We start from the raw sequence: 24,786 nt of genomic DNA, 5'->3' as shown, positions 1-24,786 counted from the left end.
TTTTAAAACAATCTACCTGGTTTTTTTTCCCCAGAAGCACAACTAAAATAATCAGATTTCAGCAACAGAAGCACCGGCACGTCGGCCTCATGACCAAATGAAAAACCTGGACAAATATTTTCGTTAATACCTCTCAGCAAGGCACCAGGACTTGCTGGACGGATCGACATCGCTGTCCTGGGCATAGGGAACTGCCTACCTGCCCCTTTCAATTCTTGAGCTCAAGAGAGAATAAACCAAAGAAATTTTACTTTCAACTTTCAACAACAAAACCATCTTCCAGAGCTGTTTGTGGAGTGGAAATCCCTGCACACACGAGCCTCCTGCTCCGAACTGATCGCTGAAAGCAACATCAAACCCCTGGTGAACGTACAGCAGGAGCAGAGCTCAGCCTGTGTTAGTAGAAGGGAAAGGAAATGCAGAAAATTAAGCTGGAACATCCTGAACTTCATCTCACCAGTGATTTTTCCAACAGGAGTCTTGCTAGAGATACATAACACAATGTTGGGGCTCACATATAAGGCTAATCCCCTTGACCTCGAGGCAGAAGATGAAAAGCAAACATTAAAAAGTCCCTAAAAGCAGAATTCTGCTGCTTTTCAGCACCCACACGCCACCCCTGTCCCGTCACAACAGCAGGACACGGCTTCACCTGATGGCCAGGATGAAGCAAGCAGAAAGGGGGAAGGAACAAAAAGGAACGCGCCTCACATCAGCCCCACTGACACTCATTATGAGGTTTCTGCATGCTGCAAACGCAAGGATTGGGGAAAAAAAAAGCCTTTCAAGCACTCACTGATCACAAAAGGGGGAAGGCAGCCAAAATAAAAGCAAGTTCAGGACCAGCACCACCAGCCTCGTCCTCTACCAGGGATTGTGGTGGCAGCATCCCACCGGGAACAGCTTCTACTGAATGCAGAGAGGCTTTCGGGTTTGCTTGCTTTGCCTGATGTGAAAAAATATCAGCACGAAAAGGAAAACCTGAGTGTTCCAAAGCTAACATGTGCTTACTGGCTTTTGGGGGGTTGCAGTTCTGAAATCTGTTAGCTTTGTGCTGCAACAGTGCTCACCAAGGTGGAAGGCAGGAACAGCTCCTGTTCAAAGCCGGTTTTGCAAACAGAGGTTAGGTAACTCAAAAGAAAGCCTCTGAGTTCAGGACAAATATTAAAATAGAATCCGCTCAGAGTGTCTTTTTTCCCCTGTTTTGCATGACTGCAGATCCAAGCCAAAGTTGGAATGGAGATGAGACCTTGGGGTGTTTCCTTCTGCCCTTGCAGCACCGCGCCTCGTGCCCTTCGCCTGCAAAAGGAAAGCACTGAGGGTCGGAGGTGCAGCGTAGGAAACAAAAGCAAACAGCAGGCTCAAAAGAGCGAGGTTTAGCTTTTAACGTCCTCAATTTCCAAATTTTCTCCGTTCCCAAGCAGCACCTTGCCCTACAGCAGAGCAGGCTCCGTACGAGGAGCAAAAACTGAGGAGCAAAACTTCGCGACGCACCGCGTTGCGTGCCAGGTCGCCACCCTTTTTCCTGAGGTACAGCACCCTCTGACACATGGAAATGAGTTCCTCCAGCAGCCAAAACCTCTTCTTCGGGGTTAACTGCAGCCCCAGATGGTTTCTTTCCTCAGCAAGGAAGAGCCAAGTCACTCACCTGCTGTTCAAGCACTGCACAAGGCAGGCAGAGAGGACGTTAAATAAATGCCCGTGCACTTGGAGCCCCAACTCCTTCTATTTAGAGGCAAAATTACCAAGTGTGGGAAAGCTTTTTCCTTCATTGTGAACACTAATTTATTTATTTTTTAAAAGATAAATAGATTTAAACATTCGAGTCCTCCAAAAAAGCTTCTCTGGAGCATGCCTCAGCATTAGGTAGTCGTAAAACCCGATCGCTCAGCATCTGATCCAGCAACAAGTCACCCTCCCGGGGCTGCTATCGCACATTTTGCCTCCATCAGGCCAGCACGGGCTTCCCAAATATCTTCCATCCCCAGAGGTATCGGAATTAAGCTTCCACTTTCAGTCATCACAAAAGAAGAGGAGACAGCAGGACTTACAGGTCTTGAGGACTCAAGACCAAGCTAGCCAGACTGCTTCAAAACCAGACTGAAAAATGAGGGAAAAATGGATTTGGGGTCCAGTTAAGATCTCGAGCCACAAGCAGAGCACCCACCGAGCACAATGCCTTGGTCACATCCGTGTCCCACCTGCTCCACGCAGCACTTTGACATCCTACAGGCACGTGTTTGTACACACACACATGGCTACAGGAATTTTACACACTCCTGGATTATTCCAGGACCCTCAGGAGCCATCACAGACTGAGCTCACCGCCTGATTTGTAGCCCACCCTCAACCCACAGAGCTCCCTGATCTCTCTTCAGTCCTTTCTATGGATCTGCGTTCACTGCGATGCCCAAAACTCAGCACAACGTCCCCCAGAAAACAACCAAAAAACCCCAAAGCATCCTGCGAGAGGCACAAAACACCCAGAGGCCAGATTGTCCATGAATCAAAGAAAAAAAAAAAAAAAGATTCCTTGCCCTCTGTTGGGCTGCAGAGGCAGCTCCTACCCCGAGATGCCAGCAGCGACTGGTGCCAGCAGCCTCCGGAGCTCTGCTCCCAGCCCAAAACGTCCCAGCAGCAGCAGCAGCAGGGGAAGGAAGAGGGGAATACGCCACGGGAACTCACTTCTCAGCACATCTCACTCGCCAAGCGGGAATTCTCCTCCAGCCAGGGCCAGGGACGAAGCGCTTCTGAAGCCTTCAGAGATGGGAAAGGAAGAAATCCGCTGGAGGCACGGCCCTCCTTCAGAGAAACGCCACACAATCGGCTCCAACACCCAGCCCCTCGCGTTCCCAGGAGAAGAATAAGGTGCTTTGTGCTGCGAGAGGACGCGGGTCACGGGGAGCAGAACGCTTCCGATGGGAAAACCCCGACCACGGCACTAACCTCCCGAAGGCTCCGGCCCCAACGGGTCGATCCTAACACAGCCCTGGGGAAACGAGGCTCCAGAGCTGCCCCTGTTCCCTCCTGGAAGGCTTCTTCTTATCTCTAGAAAGCAGAAGCTCTTTGGTAAGTGTGATCTCAGACTGCATCCTCGCCATCCCATAGAAGGCCAGAGCAGTACTGAAAACGTTGAGCTGGGTTTTTAAATCAGCTTTCAGAAGTCATCATAATATCCCAGACAACGTAAGCAGCTACCAAAGAGGGACCAACGCTCCAAAATAAGCTTCCAAACCCATTTTCAGTCTGTCTTTTGCACCTTCATGCCCCAAGAGAAGAACCTCAGCTAAACTCCTGCCCAGGAGCAGCAAACCCATTGAATCCGTTTCCTATTAAAGCTCACTTTTTGCTTCCTACAATAACGAGCACCGCAGTAGGCATCAGACACCTAATTGACATTTAGGAAGTGGTGGGATGCTCCACCATAAAACACCAGATCTCTACAAAAACAACAAGCTTCAAAGTTTCCTCCTCTTTTCGCACCCAGCCGAACGAAGCGAAGCGTACTGACGCCTTACCAAGCACACGAAAACATTTCCCAATCGTTTCTTCCTGACGTTTCCCAATCTTTTTCTTCTCTTGCCCAACCCGACTCTCGTTAGCGATGATCTGGGCTCCACTATTTACTACACAGAAAGAAACACGATCATACAAGGCAGCTTCTCTTAAAATATGGTTTTAGCATCATTTAATACCACTGCAGAAGTATCACTAGTGTACCCCTCACACGGGGCAGTAATAGGAAGACACACAATAGAAAACCTGCAAAATGAGTTAGGAAAAGGTTTAATTTAGTGAAGAGAAGGTGCAGGGCACACCCGAATCCCTGACATTTTCATTTCCAGTGTTGGCACTAAGCTGCTGAGCGAAGTTTTGGACAGAAGGTTTGTGCTCTCACATCAAGTTTACAGGGCCTCTGGAGAGCCCTGCTTTGCCCCTCAGTGAATATTCAGAGCATTTCTAGGCAAGGTGGATTTTTCCACGATTCCAACACACCCGCTGCAAATGAATTTTAAGAGTGCAACCACAAGATGGTATTTTTCCAGGCCTTTGGCAACCGGCAGTAGCAAACTCCTACTCTAATGAGATAAGTAGAAAGAAGGCAAAGGAGACAATGGGATGGTCTAAAAGCCAGCGGCTGGCTTTTAATTCATTTCCAGCAGTGAAGAACTCAGCATTTACTTAAACACAAGTCACCGTTATTGTAACAGTCATTAAAAGGCTGCCAGGAGTTTTGGAAGAGGTGAACAAGCGCCGAGGAACACACAAAGCTTCACCAAATGCCAGCAAGCCTTTCCCAAAAGACGCCTTCAAATGCCTCAAACCTACCTGAGGATATTTTATCAAAGCCTACCGAACGCTAAAGCAGAGATTCAATTCCTTCGCTTTAATCGAGGAGTTATGGAGCTCTGAATTCGCCATCCAATGGATTTGTCACTGAACCTCCCTGTCAGTAAGATCCAATTTGTAACTGTCCAGCTCACCAAGGGTTCAGGCAGCAGGTTTGGGCAGTGGCTCTGCACTGGACGAGCAAAGCTGCATCTTTCCAGGAATAAGAGTCCAAAATAAAAACCCACCGATGCGCAGAACAGCAAAGGAAAAAATGCAGACTACGTTAAAAAAGAAGAGATCGTGTTTAAAAAGCCTGAAGGGGCATTAGAAGAGCAAAATGTTTGGTGATAACAGAAGCTATCTAAAGATATCGTTTGGGAGCCATGGGAAGCTCAGGAGAAATGCCTACAGCATCAGCAAATCTGGCCAGGAGTTGAAGATGGGTCCAAACGAGGAAAATAGGGAGAAAAATTCTTGCAAACTACCTACAAAACACTCTGCAGCGGGCCAAAAAGGAGTGGAGGAACAGCTGGAGGAAGGTATAAGAAGGAATAATAAATCCCAATTCAGATACCAGGAGCGGGCCTGCCAGGGAATCTGTAGGGCCAGCAGATGACTGGGATATGGAAGTGCACCACGGCACGGGCTCTGAAGTCAGCAGAAAGCAGCCAACCAAATTTTGGGCTGGGAGGATAATTATTACAACACGTTGGAGAAGAGTCAGCCTCACAAATCCGCACGGAGATTGGAGATTCAATTCAGAAAGTCTTCTTAGGCTTCTCCAAGCGGGTTCAGCTCCTTACGGGGGCCTGCTGAAAAGCTGAGCAGTTGGGTGCTGAAGGAGCAGGACCTTCAAACGGCCAGAAATTGATCAGAAGAGGTTAAAAAAGGATCATAACAAATGTCTGATCATTTTAATAGAAGGAGGTACCTGGAAGAAAGGTGCGACAACAGCAGCAACACCTCCTGGTCATTCTTCCTCCTCCTCACCTCAGGAAGGACACAGAGCAGAATTAGAAGAGGTACAGAGAAGCCCAACCAAGGGTGATTAAGGAACAGTTTCCATAAAACAATAATATGGGAAGACTTTCCATCTGGAAAGGATTTGAGCAGCTAATGGATACAACAGACCTCTAAAACCCGAGGCCATGTGAGGAAACGACCGGGGAATGGCTGCCTCCTCCAGCACCACGCAACATCCCAGGAAGCTACAAAGCAGCAGCCCAAAATAAAACGTGCAGTGAAGCTGTGGACATCTCCACCCCAGGGCTCTCTGTCCATGCCACACGGGTTAGAAAAGCAACCGGGCACGTTATTTGGGAGGAAGAGGCAGGATTAAACACCCCACGAGGCGTTCCCCTGGCTTGTGGGGGGCACTGCCACTTTCCCAGACTTCTCATTCAGGACTCTTCCCCTGTGCCAAGCAGCACCCACGCTGGGTGACAAGACACCAACAAAACCTCGCAGCCCCTTCCTGGGTGATGCCTCTCACACGGCTGCTTCTGGAGCAAGCAGCTCCTTTTATTCGTCGACGCTGCTGCCTGACAGCAAGCGGCTAGGGAGTTGCTTTCCCCAAAAATATCAGGAGGGTGATGCAACAGGTACGCAGGGTTACGTGGGGATGCCTTGCTGGTACACACGGCAGCCTCAAAGGGCTTTTAGGGCATTTAGGGCTTTAATACCTGCAGTCTGTTCCACCCCACAGGTCCTGGAGGCAAACCTGTGGCCCCACAGTAACCCCGCAGCGCAGCCTCCTGCTCTATCCCGTTCCTCACAGAAGACGCCCACTGCAGCTTTCACTTTTTTTTTTCCAGCCTGTCTTTTAAGGACGTAAAACGAAAATATCTGACTTTTCTGGCTGCCTGCGAGCCTGCTCCTCCTGCATCCCGGCCTGTCAGCAGCATCAGTCGCTGGCCAGCTGGCTTCAGTCTGCAGAAAGTCAGCTCCAAAAGATACCACGAGAACAAACAGCGAGAGATCTCCTCTCTGCTCTGCCCTCCGCCATCCCCTTCCTATTAACACATTCAGAATTATTTTATTCCTTGGCAGTTACCCATTTACCTGCCACACCGATAGCTGGAACTAGCACGACCTCTTCCCCATTCCTTTACCTACAGCTGGGGCTCCTGTCGCTGCAGAGGATGCATTTCCTGCTTCAAACCCGGCCTTCGGGACAGAAAAAAAAGAATTTACTTCAGGCCTAGAGACCCAAATTGCCTGTTTCTCAAGCAGACAGCCCTGCCTGCATACCTGAATACCTCTTTCTACTGCAGCTACTTTTAAAGACTTTCTGCCCCAATAAATACCGGGCCTTCTGCACCTCGTAAAACTGCTGAAAGCAAGGTGAAAGTTAAAGAGGACAATAACGCTCAGGTTCTCCCAGGTAAACCACATCTGCACAAGGGTTTCCAGCAGCTTTTTCCCTTTTTCCAGACTTTCAGTCCCTTTTCCCTCCTGCACACGCTCTTTGGACGCACCCAGGGCTTTCTGCAGGTACAAGCCCGAGCAGCAGGCTATTAATTTTTAAGCAGTACCACCAGGGTCGTTGTACAGATGAATAAGGTATCTGTTACTACCAGGAACTTCATAAATATTCCCCCCAGTGAAGGACTTCTACTTCGGGGACTGAAGTTCCAAGACGTACAGACAATAAGCTAAAACAGAAGCTGGAAGGGCTCTGAAGTGATGAATTCAGAAAGAAACTTCTCTGGTAGGGGATAAAGAGACGTGAAAGAGCCACTGATGCTGGCTCACGGTGTCTGGACGTATCCTCACCACCCAGAAACCCGCTCAGGAAGGGCAGGAGAGCTTTTTTCAGGCATTTTCCTGCTGCTGCAGCCTGCACTGCCAGCACCGAGGCTCCGGGCACCTTTTGCATCACCACCTTCCTTTTTCACCACCTGCAATGAATCTAATTCAGCAGCTAGCTCTGGTGATCTCTGCTAGGGTTATTTTGCCCTGGTTTAACCAAGCCCACAGCTTAGACGGGATCGTTTGCCTCAAAACAGAACTCAAAAATTAAGAACCCAAGCTCAGCGTGCATTGCCCTGCGTCGTTCCCCTCCCACCCCCCAAAAAAAAGTCATGCACAGCTCTAACCAGAAGGGGTTTCGTTCTAAAATGTAAGCCTGCACCTTCAGGTGTTCCAGGCACAAGTGCAGGCATCAGTCCGGTGACTCACCTGCACGGGATTGATTTTCAGCAGGTTCTAGGTTACAGCAGCAGCGCTCAGCAAGCCCGAGTAAGCCACCAGGACCGGCAGCATCCGATCTGGGGAGCTTTCTGCCAGCTCCAGCACCGCTCAGAACCAAATATTTTTCTTTTTTATAACCAAAAAAGCCGGGACTGGCAGCTTGCCGAGCTCCTTCTTCCCAGCAGCGAAACAATCCCCAAAAACTCCTCTGTGAGATAACGAGCCAGGCATTGTCTTCCCCAAACAAACCAGCTATTATCCCCCCGGCATCTTTATCACAATGCTCCACTCACGAGCCGTTGGGCTTTTTTAGCAAAGAAAGGCGACCCTCAGGACCCTCCTCCTCTCCTCAGCTCCAGCTGAGACTCACCGTGCTGCTGCCAGGAGCTCAGGCTCGGTTTTTCTTCCCGAGGGAATCCAATCCTGCTAGGCACGACAGGCTCCGGCCATTCCGAGACTGCCTTCAGCTGAGGACACAAGAGAAAAGATTCAGGTGAAGGCAACCATCCAGCGAGCAGGATGCATCAGGACACATCCACGACATGCACGGGGCCGGTTTGTCATTTAAATTAAAGAAGAAGCAGGGCAGCCACAGATCTCAGCAATAAAACACCCCCCCAGCTTCAAGTTTAGCCTGAATTCGGCCGTTCTGCTTCCTGAAGTCCACAGGAGCCGTAACCCAGCCTTACCTCTGCCCCTGGTTCATGCTCAAGGCTGGGCTCGGGGGGCAAAGCGAGCTGTGGAAGCACCTCGAGCCCTTTGGGGACAGAGCTGGAGCCTGGCTACCCGCATCCCTGCGGGGACAGAGCGCTGCCAAGTCCCCCTCTGCGTGCTACCTATACAGTTGCACCACAGAAATTAATATTTTTATTCATCAGGCTCTACCTGTTGTATTTTTAAAAACTCTGTGCTCACCAAAGAAGAAGAACCCGACTTTTCTATGCATTAACACACAAACTTGGACAAGAAACCGAGTGAAAAGAACCCCGACTGCACGGCTGCCTTCAGAGAAACCCCGACAGATCTCATTCATCGCTGAGATCGGGACACTCAGAAACCTATTTTAACGCTCCTCAGGGGGAAAAAATAAAATAAAACAGATTCTTCTCTGCTCTTCTGTGACGCTGCTACACTGAAATCACGTTTGGAAAAATACCCAGCATTGTGTGGAGCTCAGCACTGTGGCTGGAAATACTGAGAGGAATTGTTTCGGCGAGAGGATTCGGTGAAAATCCCGGGGTGTTTTCCTTCCTGGTGAATTCAAGCCAGCTAATCGCCTCTCTGCGTTACACAACCGCTCGTCTAATCCTAAATTTATCAGGCCGGCGTGCTGTCAGAACAGCTACAGGTTTCACCACGGAGGAGACCGTGCCCCGTGTCGGAACTGGAAGCGTTTTTTCGTGCAACCAGCCCGGCAGATAAGCGGGCACCGCGCTCGGGATCGTGCTGGTGTCCGGGCAGCAGGCACGAAACCACGAGCAGAGCACTCGGGGACCCAACCAGCTCTGCCTGCGTCTCGTCCTCACCCGTCCTACCGTGCTCACCTGCTCCCCAGGCCAGAAATCGATTCCTAAACTTTAACCAAACTTCAAAGGCTGGGGCCGCCAGCTGGGGCGAGCGATCCTCGCGGCACCACAAAGTCCCCGGGGAACCACAGCAGTGGGACAGCCCCAAGGTAGCCGGTGACTGACTGATGGCCCACTTACCCACCTGCCTGACCACCTACCTGCCCAAATGACCACCTAGTGACCACCTCCCTGCCCAACTGACCACCTACCTGCCTGATTGGCTACTTACCTACTACCTGACTACCTACCTGCCCAACTGGCCACCTACCTACTTGGTTGACTCCCTACCCACCCGATTGACCACCTACCTACCCAACTGACCACCTACCCACCTCCCTCATTGACTACTTACCTACCTGATCGACCACCTACCTCCTCGATTGACCACCTAACCCAACTACCTGCCTGCCCAATTGACTACTTACCTGCCCGACTGACCACCTACCCACCTACCTACCTGCCTGATCAACTACTTACTTACCTACCTGCCTACCTACCTGCCCAACTGACTACTTACCTGCCTGCCTGACCACCTACCCACCTAGTTACCCGCCTGATTGACTACTTACCTACCTTCTTGACCACCTACCTGCCCGACTGACCACCTACCCACCTGATCAACTACTTAACTACCTACCTACTTATCTGCCCGATTGACCACCTACCTGCCTGATTGACCACCTACCCGCCTAGTTACCTACCTGATTGACTACTTACCTGCCTGATCAACCACCTACCCGCCTGATCAACCACCTACCTGCCTAGTTACCTGCCCGACTGACTACCTACCTGCCCGATTGACCACCTATCTGCCAACCTACCCGCCTGATTGACCACCTCCCTGCCTAGTTACCTGCCTGATTGACTACTTAACTACCCGCTTGACCACCTACATGCCCCATTGACCACCTACCTGCCCGATTGACCACCTAACCCAACTACCTACCTGCCTGATCGACTACTTACCTGCCTGATCGACCACCTACCTGCCTAGTTACCTGCCTGATTGACTACTTACCTACCTGATCGACTACTTACCTACCTACTCACCTACCTACCTGCCCGATTGACCACTTACCTGCCCAATTGACCACCTACCTGCCTAGTTACCTGCCTGATTGACTACTTAACTAACTGCTTGACTACCTACCCACCTGATTGACCACCTACCTGCCTGATCGACTCCTTACCTACCTACCCACCTACCTACCTGTCCGACTGACCACCCACCCACCTGATGAGCACCTCCCTGCCCCATCCATCCCCTCCATTACCCCCTGCCCACCACCCCCACACCTTCATCCCCTCTCCCCCTCCCTCCCCCATCCCACTCCCCCCCCACACACCCCAAATCCCCCTAAATCCCCCAAAAACCCCCGATTCTCCCCCACACACCCCCCGGAAGCGCAGCACAGCCCGAACAGGCCCCAACCCAGCCCCACACCCCCCCCGCGGCCTCCTCCCGAGCAGAAATTCGGGGAGGGGGCCCCGAGGCTGGGCCCTTTTATTTTTTTTGGGGGGGTTCCCACCAGCGGCCCGGCCTCAACGCCCCCCACCCCCCTCCCCCGCGGCCCCTCCTCACCTCACGGCCCCCCCCGCGGCGCGCTGCGGCCGATCCTGCAGCGTTTGGCCCGTTTTGAGGCGTTTTAGCCCCGTTTTTAAGCCTTAAACCCGCCCCCTCCCCGGGGCGCCGCGGGATTTACCTCACGGCCGCCCGCCGGCCCCGCGCGCGCGCTCCCGGCGCTCCCCGCCCCCACCCCCCCCTCACCCCCCCCCCGCCGGGCGCGAGCGCGCAGGGCAGGCCCCGCCCCCTCGCCGGCGTCGCCGTGACCACGCCCACCTCTCATTAGGCCACACCCCCCTCAGTACCAAACCACGCCCCCCATTGCCTGGCCGCACAGCCCCACTCAGCCAGGCCACGCCCCCTTGGCGATGTAGCTCCGCCCACACCCGCGTGGATACGCCCATTTGTGGGCGTGGCTAGGGGGGCGTTCATGCCAGAACCCGGAAGTGGCCGGGGGCTGGCGGAGCACGTGGAGGGGCTGGGGCCGGGACCTCGGGTTTGGGACCGGGACCGGGACGAGGACCCCGGGGCCGCTCCCCCCGCAGCCCAGCGCCTCCGTGTGCCCCTCAGCACCCTCACAGGGGAGCTCCCGACCAAGTCCCGGGTACCGGCGGTGGTTATTTAATTCCCCGCATCCTTGTTTTAATTAAAAGGAGGGATCAGGAGCCCCCAGAAGCATTTTAAATACAGGCAGGTGCCGGAAAATTTAAATATATGTTTGATATTTTAATAACAGGCTGTGCTTCAAGTGCAGACAGGTATTGGGTTGGGGTTAGGGGGCTGGGGGTTAGGGTTAACAGGGCTAGGGGTTAGGGTTAGGGGTTAGGGTCAGGGCACAGCAAAAAACCCAAGCACCCATCACCCAAAGCCAAGGCTGAGCCTGGGAGCTCACACCCCAAACACCCGGACACAGCCAGTTTTATGTGAAAAGAGGGAAAATAAAGCAAGGAGCAACCGCCCCAAGGGCTTAACGCCAGCGCAAGGCGAGGTGAGCGGCCGTATAAATAGCGCCGTGGGGTTTTTTTTGGTTTTTTTTTGTTTTTTTAACGGGGCGTTGAGCAAACCTCTCCGCCCCAGCTGGGAGAAAGGTAAGGGTTGCGACACACGCTCCCACCTCCTCCGCCCTTTCTGCGTCACCTCGCCAAGTGGCAGGGTGGGGAGGTGGCTCCCCGCCACGCCGCCGCCGCACCGCCTGGCACCAGCGGAAAAGGCGAGGCACGCCCGGCCCCCGGGGCACCCTCCTGCCTGTGCTCACACGCTCTGAGGGGCACCCTCGGCCGTTTTTCGCTCTTCCTCGTGGCCTTGGTAGGTTGGGAACGGGGTGGGAGGACGAAGGGATGCAATAAGCTCTTGGCAAGCCGCTGCCCACGCTTGCGTGTCGCGTCGAAGCCTCTCTCCGCGAGGGAGTTTTGCTCCTGGAAGGCAGGGGTGAGGCCGGCGGGGTGGTTCGGTGGCAGCTCTGCCAAAAAGGTGCTGTCCTGGAGCTGGCTGCGTCACAGCACGGCTGCAGAAAGCCCCCTCGCGAAGAAGGTGACGTTCTTCTCCTGGATCTTGTACTGGTAGACCTGGACGACGTCCTGCTCCGTTGACTGCAGCGACAGCCTCTTAATTATTTTGATCTGCAAAGGGAAAGGAAGAGGAACATCAACCTTTGGGCTGCAGCATCCTCACCCTCTGCCCCCCAGCGCCACCAGGGAAGGCTGTCGCTGTCACAAAATCCATCACACGGTGCCTGGGGACAGTTTATCACCCCTGGGGGCAGCCCCCAGCGACCCCGCTGCCCTCCCAACCCAACAGAGACCACTCCGGGCCAGGCTTGAGATCCGTGGAGGTGATAATTTGAGAAAGTTTCACAGGAACTAGCTGTTATCCCTTTGGATCACCGTGGTGCAGGGCCTGGTGCTGGGTAAACCCCTTCCATCCCGCAGAAATGGGAAGTCTCCAGGGGGCAGGACCTCACTGAGACATCCCCACCGCAGCCACAAGGGTCCGGGGGCTCCAGCAAACCCTGGAGACCACGCTGGGGGCTGCAGACCACGCTGCTCCGTTACCTCTCCGTGAATATCTTTGCAGAAGCCGGTGGCCAGCCCCTCTGCCCACAGGATCAGGTCGCTGTGATGACCCAGGGCGGTCCCGAGCAGCTCGTTTTCCTCGTCTGCTCCATCCTCGCCGCTGTGAACCAGCACCACGATGTTCCCCTGGAAGGAGAGAGCCGGGTGGTGCTGAGCCCCTCGCCCACCCGCTGGGGGTGAGGAAGAGGAGGGAGCGAGAGGAAAATGCTCGGGCATCTAGCGGTGTGTCCCCTGCTTCTGGAGTCCCCTGGGATAATAAATATAAGGCACAGACCCCTCTCGGACACACCTTGCTCTCTGTACGCCGTATATCCATGGGGGTGTGTGTGCGCCAGCTCCGTTACAAACCTCCCCAGAGGCTCTGCCTCAGCCCGTGCAGCTTGCCAAGGGCTTAAAATAACACCAAAGCCACAATCAATTAAAATGTACTTGAAGGCTTCGGAACATCTTGGGCAGAAATAGAAGCGTGTTAGCGTGATTTATCTTTTTTTTTTTTTTAGCTGCTTTGGAGGTAAATATTCCCAGCGAGCTGAACATCCCCTGTCAGGACGTACAGGGCAAACACCCCGGCACGATTTGAGGTGGAAAACAACAAAACTCGATGCCATCTACTTTATTTCTCACTCAAGCAAAGAGAGAAGTGGCCGTGGTGTAAATAGCAAAGGATGGATGTGGCTGTAACGAGTTTTGGCTGGGTTTTGTCAGAACAAAAGCTGAAGGCTGCTGGAAGCAGAGACCCAGTCCCTCCAACCACAGGAGGAGCTGGAATTTCATCTCTGTCCCCTGCAAGACTCCTCGTCACCTTCCCAAGCTGCCTCTTCCCCCCGTGCACACAAAAATGGGGGTGAGCAGCGATCTCTGGAGAGCTCTTAAAAACGGCATTTTCCACCCCAAAGCTCTGTTCACACATCAGGGGCACGGGGAGCCCTTCCTGCAGCACCTCCTGGGAAACCAGCTGCAAAAAACCTTGCAGGGGGACCCCAGGGTTTGATGCAACCCCCCCAAAAGTGGCCTTGGGATGATGATTTGAACTGTCTGGAGGGACAAAGCCCTCCAAAACCCTACCAGGCAGAGGAAGGTAAAGGAGACAAAGCCAGGCTTTGCCTCCGGAGGCTCTGGGATGTTGAAGCACACGGAGGGAGAGGTACCTGGAGCTGAGAGCACACCACGACCCGGCAGTAGTGGATGAAGTCGAGCACGGCCACCGGCGAGGCGCCCAGGCTGAGCAGGACGCTGAGGTCGTCCACCAGCAGCACGGGGCCCTGCCACGAGTCGCCCTCGGCGGGTGTCAGCGAGGTCCGGACGAAGTCAAACAGGGCTTTGAGGTTGGAGGTGCTCCCGCTGGAATTAAAAAGAGACCCTGAGGGATTCTGCCTGCCCTCCTGTCCCTCTCCTCACCCCGCTGACCCAAAAAGGGGATCGCCAGCCCGTGCCACCCCTGCTGTCCCCAAAGCTGTGCCACAACTGGGTTCAATGCCTCCCTGCCAGCCCCTGCACCCGACCCCAAAGGGTTTGGGTTGGTTGGTTGTGAGTTATTTGCACAAAAAGCCAGCTGGAGAGCTGAAATACGCTTCCTCTAGAGCTACAACGCGCTTGGCAGCGAGGATGGGAGCAGAAATTGCCCCGAAATGCTGGAAAAGGGGGGGCAAAATCCCTCTCTGAGCAGCAGGGAAAGCACAGCAATGTGTGTGGCGCTGGCATTTCCATCCCAATGTGTGTCCCGGTGTCAAGCACAGCTACTGAGCCCTGGAGGGAAGCTCAAGGGGAGCTTGGTCTCAGCCCAGGGCCTCGCTACTGCTCCCTGCTTTGGCAGGAATTGCTCTGCAGCAGAAGAGGGGCTTACCTTAGGAACTGGAGAGGACTGGGCTCTCCCGACGGCTCCTTCTCCCCAAACAAGAGGTCGAGGCAGGACTTGAGGCCCTCCAAGAAGACGAGCTGGCCCCGCTCCCTGGCGGCTGTCAGGCTGACTCCCTGCGGAGAGGAAAACACCACGGCGTGGAGCAAACAGCTCCAGAAAAAGGGTGCAAGCAGATCCAAGAGGATCAGCGAGGCTGTTTGGGATCAGATCTCATCTCACTGAAATAAAGCCACTGCCTCGGTGACTCCTGGAACTGCATGAGCTGGTGGACACGGTCACTTCCCTTCATTTTGCCAGGGGGAAAAAAAAGAAATTGCAGTGATTTGGGGTGTGCAAATGAGCTGGAATTGCTCCTGGGAGGACAGCACGGGAGAAAATTCTTATCCAGAGTCAGGGAGAAGACAGGGGCAGGGTGTGGGCAGGTGCTGATTGCTTCACCTCCTTGGCTGAAGGGTTTTCGCTGCTTTCCAATCATCACTGTGGCAAGATCGACGCCCTGGCAGCTCCTCAGCACAACCCACGCTCCTGGAGGAGGGCACGAGCTGGGCACCCTGATGCCTGGGAGGTGGCAGCACGGCTGGGGAAGCAGCCTCAGCCCTTCGGAGGAGGAAAAGGGGCCACAACAACGAGCTGCAGCCCCGGCTCCTGCTCTCAGCCTGCCTCGAGACGGGGCACATCCAGCACAAAAAGCCCTGGCACACACACAGAGGATCCCAACCCGAGGCTCGGTTCACCAATCTCATCCTCCTTTACCACCAAGGGCGGCTTTTGGCAATTCCGCAGCCCCCCAGCTTGCCTCAGCCCCCGTTTTGGGTGAAAATTCGCAACAGGACTCTCAGAAATCAAAACAGTTTTTTTGCTCCGTGCAGCAATCCTCAAGAAGCAGCAGCAGCGCTGAGCCAGAGGCCAGGAACCAGAAGCGAGGATGCTGAGAGAGCAGTTCCCTGATTTTTATTTTTATTTTTATTTTTGCTTTTTGCCCTGCTGGGAGCTGCAGGACACTTGGGCACAGAGCTGGGGACGCCGGAGCCGACGGCTCGGAGCAGCTTTTCCCCCAGGAGCTCGAGCACGGTGCCTGGCACGCTCCCAGCACCTCCTTCTGAAGAGGCCCTGGAGGTTTTCCAAGCGTTTCACCTTCCTCCCTCCTTTATTTTTTTATTTAAATAGATCAGAAAGCAATCCCCAGCACCTGATCGATGAGCTACCCCTGCCAGGGGCTGCTCTGTGAGCACGGAGGGCCCCCCAGGAGAGGAGGTCTGAGCAGATAAGGACGAGGTCCTTTGCAGGAGGATTAACCCCGAGCTCCTGCAGGGCTTAGCAGTTGCCACGGGCTCAGTGCTGATGACAGGGAAGACAGATTTACACCTCTCCCCCTGCCCTGCTGAAACCCTAGGGGGAAGAGATCCCTTCAGGAATTGCTGCCTGCAGCAATTAGGAAAGGGCTCGGAGGCAACGTCCTCGGTCACGGCCAGGGGTGAAGGGCTCCAGACCTGTGCCCAGCCAGTTCCTAACTCGGCCCCAAGTTTGCCCTTCCCGCAGAGGGCTCCAGACAGCAGAATCCAGCTTTGCTGGGTGATAATTCCTGACTAAAACCCCACAAGGAGCAGGGCGGGGGTGCAGAGCTAACACAAACCTCTTAAACTACTGCAAGCCCACACCAACATACCTGGGGCAGGGCTAAGATTCGGGGCAGCCTCACGGCCCTGAGCCCCCGGGGAATTTCTGGAGCCTGCAGGAGTCTCACTAGCACTTAAACCAGCCTCTGAGCTCACTCTTGATGTTGGTAATTCAGGAATCGAGGGCAGGGAGGCAGCCCAAAGGAAAGGCAGCTTGGGGCAGCGTGTGGATGGCTCTAACGGGGGAATTGGAGCCCCTCAGTGCTTGATGTTCCTAGGGGAACCTTCCTGGGGGAGCCCAGCACGTCCAGGCTCATTTTCCAGCTGGAATCAGGTCCCAGAGATGCAGCACTGGATGAGGTTTAACACCACCGCACCGCAGCTGCAGCCTACCTGAGCAGCAAGCACCTCAGGGAGCAGCACGGGAAGCCCCCGGCCAGCTCAAAATCGGTGAGAAAAGCGCCCAAAACAGCCAACGGCACCTGCTCGGCCACTAAAAGGCCTGCCACAACAAACGTCCTTGCTGTGGAGCCGCAGCACAGCCTGAAAGCTTTCACCACCTCGCAGCGCCACGCTCCGTTATCGCCCGCAGACCTTATCTCTGGCAGCCCGTCCCTTATCGATCGAGCCCGGAGACGCCTCTGAAATTACAGCCCGGCGTGACGGGGGCTGCCAGCTCCACACAGGAGCACAACGGCTCTCACCCACGGCCCTGAAAGCCAAAAAACTCGCCGCTGGCCAGCAAAATATTTGCAGGCGAGAGCTGGCGAGGCAGCGGTCACGAACTCGAGCAGCAGCCAAGGTGCAAAGTGCGCCGTGAGCAGGAGATCCAGCGAGGTTTTTCCCTCAGGGCAGCACCTGCAGGGGCAAGCAGAGGTTGAGCAGGCAGTGTCCTCAGTTTTGGGGTCTCGGCGTCGCAGCACGGGACGGGGGAGCAGGTAAAAGGGAGGCTGAGCGGGGATAAATGCGTCTTTCCTTTAAAAGAAAGCAAACGTTGTAAAAATGAGGGTGGAACCACGACCTGGCAAGCTGCCCCGGTGCTATTAAGTCTTCCTACAGCCCAGCGTGCTGTCTGGAAGGCCGTAACACCATGAATTGTCCCTCAGAATTCAGCGTGGATCCTCAGGAGCGGGGTGAGGAGAAAAGGAAAAGGTGAAGCTGTTACTGCGGAGGAAGGGCAGGCACGAAAAAAAAAAAATTAAAAAAAATCAGGGAAGCTTCTTCCTGCAAGTATAAAAGAAGTCGCTGCACTTGGCCAAGAGATAAGGAACTGGTTCTGGGCTGCTGCGAGCTGGCAACGCTGTGGGGAAGTGGGAAATAACACCAGATTTCAATGGGGAGCACAGGACACCGCTGCAAAGTCTGAGTCCTGTCCCCCTGGCTCCAGCAGCCCGCAGAGGGAAGGATTTCTGCCTCGGATCTCACCCACGCTGCCGGCTGCGAACGGAGCAAATTCCAAAATTCCACTCATAAACAGGGCTCTGATCCTAAACAGGTCCACGAGCGGAACCACCCTGCCCAAAACCACCCGAGGTGCTTGTTTAGGCAGCGAGCAAAGGCGAGACCTTAGGGAAACCCCGACAGAAATAACCCACGGAGGTCCAACCTCCGGCTGCTCGGGGCTCAGGACGAGCTCACAGCACCCGTCTGCTCTGATTTTTGGGCTCCCCCAGGAGGGAGATGACGCCGCCGCCTATTGCGAGCCCGCACGCACACTGCATGCCAGGAAATTTCCCCACGTGAAGAAACCCACCGAGATGTGGTGCTGCTTTCAGAGCAGACACGGTCAGGGGGTCCCCATCCCTCTCAGCAAGCTCCCCCCAAGGTTTCCTGCTGTCTGCAGGGACTATTTGGTGCTCACAGCGCCTGGTTTGCTCAGCAGGGATGCGCTCTGCAGGGGAAACGCAGGTTCAGCACCTGGCCGAGAGTCACAGCCTCATGTGGAAATGCTTCGTTTGCTCAGTCCCTTTTAATTAGCTCAGGTCTGAGCTCTCAGACCATTCATCTCCTTTTAAAGGGTGAAAACTGAGTATGAGGTGACATACCAAACCAAAATTCCTCCCACGTTTACAGGACTCCAGAGGCCAAGAGCAGCACGCAGATATCATCCTGAATTACGGGTGTTTCAGCCCAAAATGATTCAGGACAACGCAGCCACAGGCCAGAGGACAAAGCCAGCCTTCCTGTGCCATGTGCAGGAGCACAGAGAGGCCCTACAGACACTGCACCAGTGAAATTACACCCACCGGGCTGGGCTTGTCTGGGGAACACCAGAAAACTCCTCTAAACCTAAAGAAAGCAGGCAGGGGGGGTCTGGTGGGGCTGCTGCAGTGAGCATCCTAATCAGACAAGCCTGATCCTAATCCTAAACCTGGCTTTTTGTCCCGTACCACATCCCTCTGTTCCCTGCTGCAGCAGCACCAAGCCTGGTCGGCCCCATCAAGACCCGTGAATCTGTGCTCACCTGCAGTTCCCATCCCTCATCCTCATTTCTTTCCCCCCAAAAAACCAAAAACTGGGCCTGGAATTACTCACCCGTGCCAGGAGACTTACCAGCTTCTGTGCCACGATGTTGTAGTGACTGAAGGACTGGAGCAGGGCCACGAAGCAAACCTTACAGCCAGCTGGGGGAGAAGACAAAAAAGCCACGTTATTATTTCAGATTTTGCAAGCTGCCATTGTGGAGGCACACAAATCACAGCAGCCAGGCTGCAGGTCTGTCTGCCAAAGCCTGGAAGTGAGGCAGGTCGAGGCAGCCCCTCCGCTTGCTCGCGGCCGGGCTCCCAATTTTCACCTCTCTGTGGGTTCCCCCGATTTAGGGAAAATTTTAGTCAGCTTAAAAAGAAATGGAAAGAACGGGAAAGAGGAAAAAAAATTTAAAAAATAGGGTTTTTTTTCTGTTTCATGCCATTCTGCCCTGGGATCTCCCTGCAGTGTTTGCTGGTCCTGCTGCAAGGAGGCCAGCGGCCGACCATGACACGAACTACTGAAACCGCTGGCGTGCCAAAATTCCCTGTTTTGGCTCTCGCAGAGCGAGTGACCTTGTGTGGAATTACACCCAGAACCAGCAACGCTGACGAAGCCACCTCGCTCAAACGTGATTTTGGGGAAAGCCAGCACGTGACGACCCGGCCTTGTGGCTTGGGCACGAACCAGATCCCTGTGCCTGCTCCTCCCTGCCGGGGGAGCGCAGGTTCGTTTTGGAAAACAGGAGCTGGGGGCAGGATGCTCTCAGCCCCACAGCACTCAGAGCTGAGTTTCAAGGTGGAGAAGTTTGGTCTGAGCACATCTGTGGGGCCGGCTGCTTTGCCAGAAGAAAGTTTGAGGAGCCCAAGCACCCAGCGCCCTCTCTGCAGGGGCTGGCAGGTTGTTCCCAGGTGAAAGGTGAGCCAAAAAGCAATTAGGCAACTCGGCGAACCCTCTGCTTGTTTGTTTGTTGACCCGCTCCCGGCTTATCTACTTGTTCAGTTGTTCCTGCTGTATTTTAATTGTGTTTGTGAAAGGCTTGGTAGCGAAGGAACCGCATTCATCACCTCGCTCTGGGGTGCCCCTGTGATTTCCAGCCTGCCCTGCGCTGATGACGAAACGAGCTGCAGGGAGATGAAGGCTACGGGGCAAGTCCCAAGCGCCCAAGGCTATGGAGCACGTCCCAAGAACAAGCCGGGACTGGGATCCATAAATCCTGACGCCTTGTGCTAATCCAGGGACGCCACGTGCTCTGCAAAACCAGCCTCTGCTCAAGGAGAATCACTGCTCGGGGAAGGAAGCTCCAAGGACCAGGCGAAGACAAGCCCTTGCCTCACAGAGCCCTGCTGCTCGCGTACCTCGGAGGTAGAAGGAGAGGAAATGGTGCACCAGGAAGCTGCCGTCCGTCCTGGTGTCCCGCAGCAGCGTGAATTTGCCCTGGAAAAGAAGAAGCAAAAGAACTGAACAGAGGACGAGAGGCTCCATCTGGGTAGACAAGGTGACTGCTCGGGTCTGCAGCCAGAGGAGGATCTGCAGGTGATAGAGGAGGCAGAAGCAGCACTGCAGCCACCCATCCATTTACAAAAGGATGCTGGTCCATGGCAGCAGTGGATGCTGAGCTCTCCATGGAAGCTCTGCCCACCACCTGAAAGCCCTTACGTTGGACTCAGACCCGGCGGGACCCCTCGCTCTGTGCCCACCAAGAAGCTTTCACAGCTTGCTTTCACGTTCCTGGTGCTGGACACCTTCACCACGGGTGGCTGTGAGCAATTTCCACCTCCCAGCTCTCCTCCTCCCTCTGCACAAAGTGGCGCAGGTGACACGGGGACAAGAGCCACCAGATCTGCTCCCTCCCCTGCTCCCACTGTCCCAGGCAGTCCTCCCAGCCCTGCTGAGTGTAACCCCAGACCACGTTTGTACCATTTAAATACAGCCACTGGAGCAGAGCTCCCCGCACGAAGTATAAACCTTGTTTTGATCACGCAGGAAATTAATTCAGTTCATCAGCGCGTGCTTGTTATCAGCACCCGTCTCATCAAGGCGCTTGTTGCCATTACAACCTTAGCCAGGATTTCTCTTTAATCAATACAAATCACAGACGGGTTGTTTTTAATCACAAAGAACTTACCAATGCTTTTTTTTTTTCCAGTCTATTAGAAGAAAAACAAAAAGCCCTTCGCAGCAACAAGCACGCTACCCGCAGGCAATTTGCAAGCCATCTACCAGGCAGCTCCCCGATGCCTGACACGTGTTGTGAAGCGGTGCTAATGGAACAGCAAATATATAAACGTGTCTGCACAGGATGCAAGGCAGGACTTTGGGTCCAGAAAGGCTGCTCTGCCCCAGCCAGAGAGCATTTTTCCATGCAAAAAAAAAAAAAAAAAGGGTGCACCTCGGTGGTCATTACAATAGCAGGAGGCACCACACGGTGGGAATCTCGCCGGGATGCACCCTCAAAGGTGAAGCATGGAGGGGTTTCTGTGTTAAAATAGCACAAGCTCAAGTGTTCCTTGGTTCAGCTCCTGCTCCATCCCCTCAGACTCCCCTCCTGTATTCAGTCAGCCTGAAGGCAGCCCCACGTCCCTCCTCGTGCCCGCTGAAGCAAAGTCCACCTGACAGCTCTCGGAAAGCTCTGCGCTTCGCTACCACGCACGCTGTGCAGGACACAGTGGGATGCTGCCATGCAGAGCATACATTATTTAGCTTCTTCAAAACCTCCCGTTATTGACCTTTAATCCTGCCGATCCTCACTTCGCTGTCGCACTGCAGCTGCTTAGACTGTGCCCAAAACTCTCCATCACCAACGTGTACGTGATGGGAATGCCCGAACCATGCACCTCCAGAGGCAGCAGCTGCACCACAGCTCATGGGGGTGCACGGTCTGATCCTCGTCCCCCACCTGCACATCCTTCTCAAGGCCAGAAAGAGCTTGGGATGAAGCACTTTCAAAGGGAAGGCCTCCTTCTTGCAGCACCTTCTCCCTCTGCCTGCCCCTGGTCTCTCCGCACGCTGCTTTCGCGCTCTTTCCACCTGCAGGCTACGAAGCAGAAGCTGCAGCGACTTGTTAGAAACCGCCAAAATCAGTCGGCAGGGCAGCGGCAGATGTCACAAGCGTTCGGTGGTGACATCTCAGATACACCCACGCAGGCAGCAGCTTCTTCCACCTACCAGCCCTGCAGTCAGCACTCGGAAAATGGCGCGGATTTAACCGCGGCGATGCAGAAAATGGAAAGGCAGAGATGGGAAGAGATTTGCAAAGGGCTGGTGCTTTTTAAACGCAGCAGGACACTGTTTTCTGGCCAGCCCTTGTAGCCCAGGTGTGGTAGGACATCTGGGTGTGTTGTAGGAAGTCCACATCCCCGGCTGATGGAAGAGCCAACACAAATCTGAGGCAAATCCCCGCACAGATGCCTGGCGCCTCTGCTAGGTTCTGCCTACACTGCCAAGTCAAAACTCGGGATCTCGAGGCCAAACCTCCTGTCGGTTTTGCTCTTCTGAATTCCCAATTTGCGTCAAGCCCCACTTTGCAGGGCTGCAGTGTCGAACCACGATGCTGCTTGGCCACGGTCCTTCCCCTCGATTTTCTCTCCGGTTTCCCTGTCCACCGAGACCCCCTCCCAGGAAAAATCCTCCAAGATCACCTGCTCCAACCACCCCCTGCCACCAATGCCACCACCAAACCCTGTCCCCAAGCACCACGTCCAACCTCTCCTTGAACACCCCCAGGGACAGGGACTCCACCACCTCCCTGGGCAACCCGTCCCGATGCCTGACTGCTCTTTCTGACAGAAATGTCTCCTCATTTCCCACCTGAACCTCCCCTGGCACAACTTGAGGCCATTCCCTCTAGCCCTATCCATTTTATCTACAAGAAGAAGCCGACCCCAGCTCCCCACCCCTTCCTTATAGGTATTTACAGAGAGCAATGAGGTCTCCCCTCAGCCTCCTTTTCTCCATACCAAACACCCCCACTTCCCTCAATGCTCCTCACAAGACTTATGAACTAGCCCAAAAACCCACCCTACAGGGACAAAATAAACGAGAAGAGCACCCTAAAGCACCCTAAACCCCTACAGCGCGCCTTGCATACATCAGAGGGGCTAGAAAACCTTTGGGGCAACTCTTTTGCCCAGCCATTTTACGACCACAGCCCCCAGCAGCCCCACGCCCGATGGGGGCAGAAGCCTGGCAGCCCCCCTAGGGGCTGCAGGCGGGGTTGTGGGGACAGAAGGGGCAGAGATGGGGACAGCAGTGACATTGATAGTGGTGATGGGGACAGTGCTTGTGGTGGCAGCGTGGCCGTGCCCGCGCCATGGCGGCCGCCCGCCCGGACTACAACTCCCAGCACCCCCCGCGCCTCCGCCATCACCCCCCCCTTCCCGCCACCGCCACCGCCGCCCTCACCGTGCCCGGGCGCTGAGGGGAGGCGCCCAGGAGCTCGTTGAGCTCCCCCAGCATGGCCGGGGGCTGCCGCTGCCTCCCGCTGCCCTTTACCGGGGCTGTGTGTGTGTAGGGGGGGGGACACCACAGCCACGCATGCGGCAGGCGGAGCCCTCTTCTCCCTCCCCTTCCTCCGGTTCCGTGTTCACGGAGCGGAGCGGGGGGGAGAAGGATGGATGAGCCCCCCCCCGCCATTAATGGGGGTCCCCCCGGTGTTAAAATGGCGGCCGGGGAAAATTAATTAGGGGGAAATCTGTCACAGTTTTGCTGGCGCAGCTGCCCCCAGGAGCTGGGGGTGCCCCATTGCTGGCAGTGCCCAAAGCCAGGCTGGATGGGGCTGGGGGCTCTGGGCACGGCCATGGGGGGGTTTTGGGGGTCCCTTGGCACCCCGACCCCGCTGTGGTGCCGTGGTTGTGCGGTGCTGTCCCTCCGCCTGCTGGCAGTGCTCGGCCCCAGGGCTCCCTCAGCCTGCCTCGTGGTCACCTCAGTCCTACAGACCTGCCCCCATCATCCACACCAGTAACGGGACTGGGCCCAGTATCGCCCCTGGGGTCCGCCACCAGTGCCTGGACTCCCCCCAGACCCTACACCTCGAGCCACCACCCTCAATACCCGGCCATTCACCCAAGCCATGGCACATTGGTGGCTTCACGAGGGCTCTCCGATGTCCTCAACACTTCCCAAAAAGTCACCGGCACCTTGGGGTGCTGAAGAGCATTTATTTGGGGCTCTCACAGCAGAGCCGACATCATTCCTGGCTTCTTCCCTGAGTAATAACAGCTCATTTACAGCCTGCAGCCGTGAGCGTCCAAATCACGTAGAGTTATTTTCACCCCCCGCACCTGGATTCACGTTTTTTGGCACTGAATGCGCTTGCCCCCTTATTTTGAATTTTTTTTTTTCTCTTTTTTGTAGTATAAAGGAGGATTGCCCGGCTGAGGGAGGCGTGTGGAGCACTAGATGTGCCAAGGGGACTGGAGGAGCTGCGTGGTCCCAGCACTGCCTCGTCTGCTGCGAGCATTAGGGGGCATCAGGAGATGCTGAGAAATGGCAAGCGCTGAGAAAGAGCCAGGAGACACAAGTCTGTTAGCACAGGGCTAGAAAGAACCACAAATTATCACTATTCAAGGGTTTTGTGGGCTTAGGAGGGTGAGTTGGTAGGAGAAAGGGGACTAAGCCATGGAGGAGAGATCTGAGGGCAACTTGGGAAGCCCCTGAGCTGCAAATTTTGGGGTTTGGGAGAAGAGTTTTGGGACCACGCAGCGCTTGCCTTAGCCTCAGGCTTCCCCCATCTTCTGGTTTGGGAGAGCCGCAGAAAAGCCAGCGGGCTGCGTGGGGATTTGGTCGAGCCGCTGCAGCTCTTCTTCCCCCTTTATTTTTGATGTTTATTTGCGTGTTATCTGTAAAATTTGCCACCCTATTCCCCAACCCTTTTCAGAGAACGTAGGCACAGGCTGGGTGAGGCGCCCAGACCCCGAGATACCCCCCTGCCACCTCTCTCTGCTGCAGTAAACCCACTTTTTGGGGTCAGCCCCGTGCTTCCTGCCTTTTAACCAGTTGCAGAGCTGTGAAAGGGCTTCCTCTCCTTCCCTTGGACGGCTTCCTCGCGGTAGGAGCTTCAGCTGAAAGCTGCTTTAACAGCCTGCATCGCTTGGGCTTTTGTTTTCCTACCCTTTTC

General features: G+C 54.7%; 2 protein-coding genes across 3 annotated transcripts in view; both read right to left on the bottom strand.

Annotated features, from left to right (window-relative positions):
- SCAP (SREBF chaperone) overlaps window positions 1–10,833 on the bottom strand; it is a 46,974-nt gene extending 36,141 nt beyond the window's left edge. The window contains exons 1-2 of one of the 2 annotated variants that reach the window (XM_084509152.1): window positions 10,796–10,833; window positions 7,895–7,991 (exon numbers count right to left, since the gene is read on the bottom strand). The gene's annotated coding sequence lies outside the window, so the exon portion shown is untranslated. Of the gene's footprint in view, window positions 1–7,894; window positions 7,992–10,674 lie in introns of both variants that reach the window. The other variant, XM_084509151.1, reaches the window with a different exon arrangement.
- A 528-nt stretch (window positions 10,834–11,361) lies between these two features.
- On the bottom strand, window positions 11,362–23,228 carry ELP6 (elongator acetyltransferase complex subunit 6). The gene is made up of 7 exons (XM_084511266.1): window positions 23,073–23,228; window positions 20,027–20,105; window positions 18,756–18,826; window positions 14,572–14,699; window positions 13,877–14,069; window positions 12,708–12,854; window positions 11,362–12,275 (listed from the first exon to the last, which is right to left on the bottom strand). Exons 1-7 carry the CDS (start codon window positions 23,124–23,126, stop codon window positions 12,150–12,152), a joined length of 798 nt encoding a protein of 265 aa, XP_084367392.1. The 5' UTR covers window positions 23,127–23,228; the 3' UTR covers window positions 11,362–12,149.
- Between the last annotated feature and the right edge of the window lie 1,558 nt (window positions 23,229–24,786).

This window comes from Aythya ferina (assembly GCF_964211825.1).
Source record: "Aythya ferina genome assembly, chromosome: 2".
In the NCBI taxonomy this organism is placed as follows: Eukaryota; Metazoa; Chordata; class Aves; order Anseriformes; family Anatidae; genus Aythya; species Aythya ferina.
The sequence above is the reverse complement of the archived record's forward strand: the minus strand, read 5'-3'. Positions and strand labels throughout refer to the sequence as shown.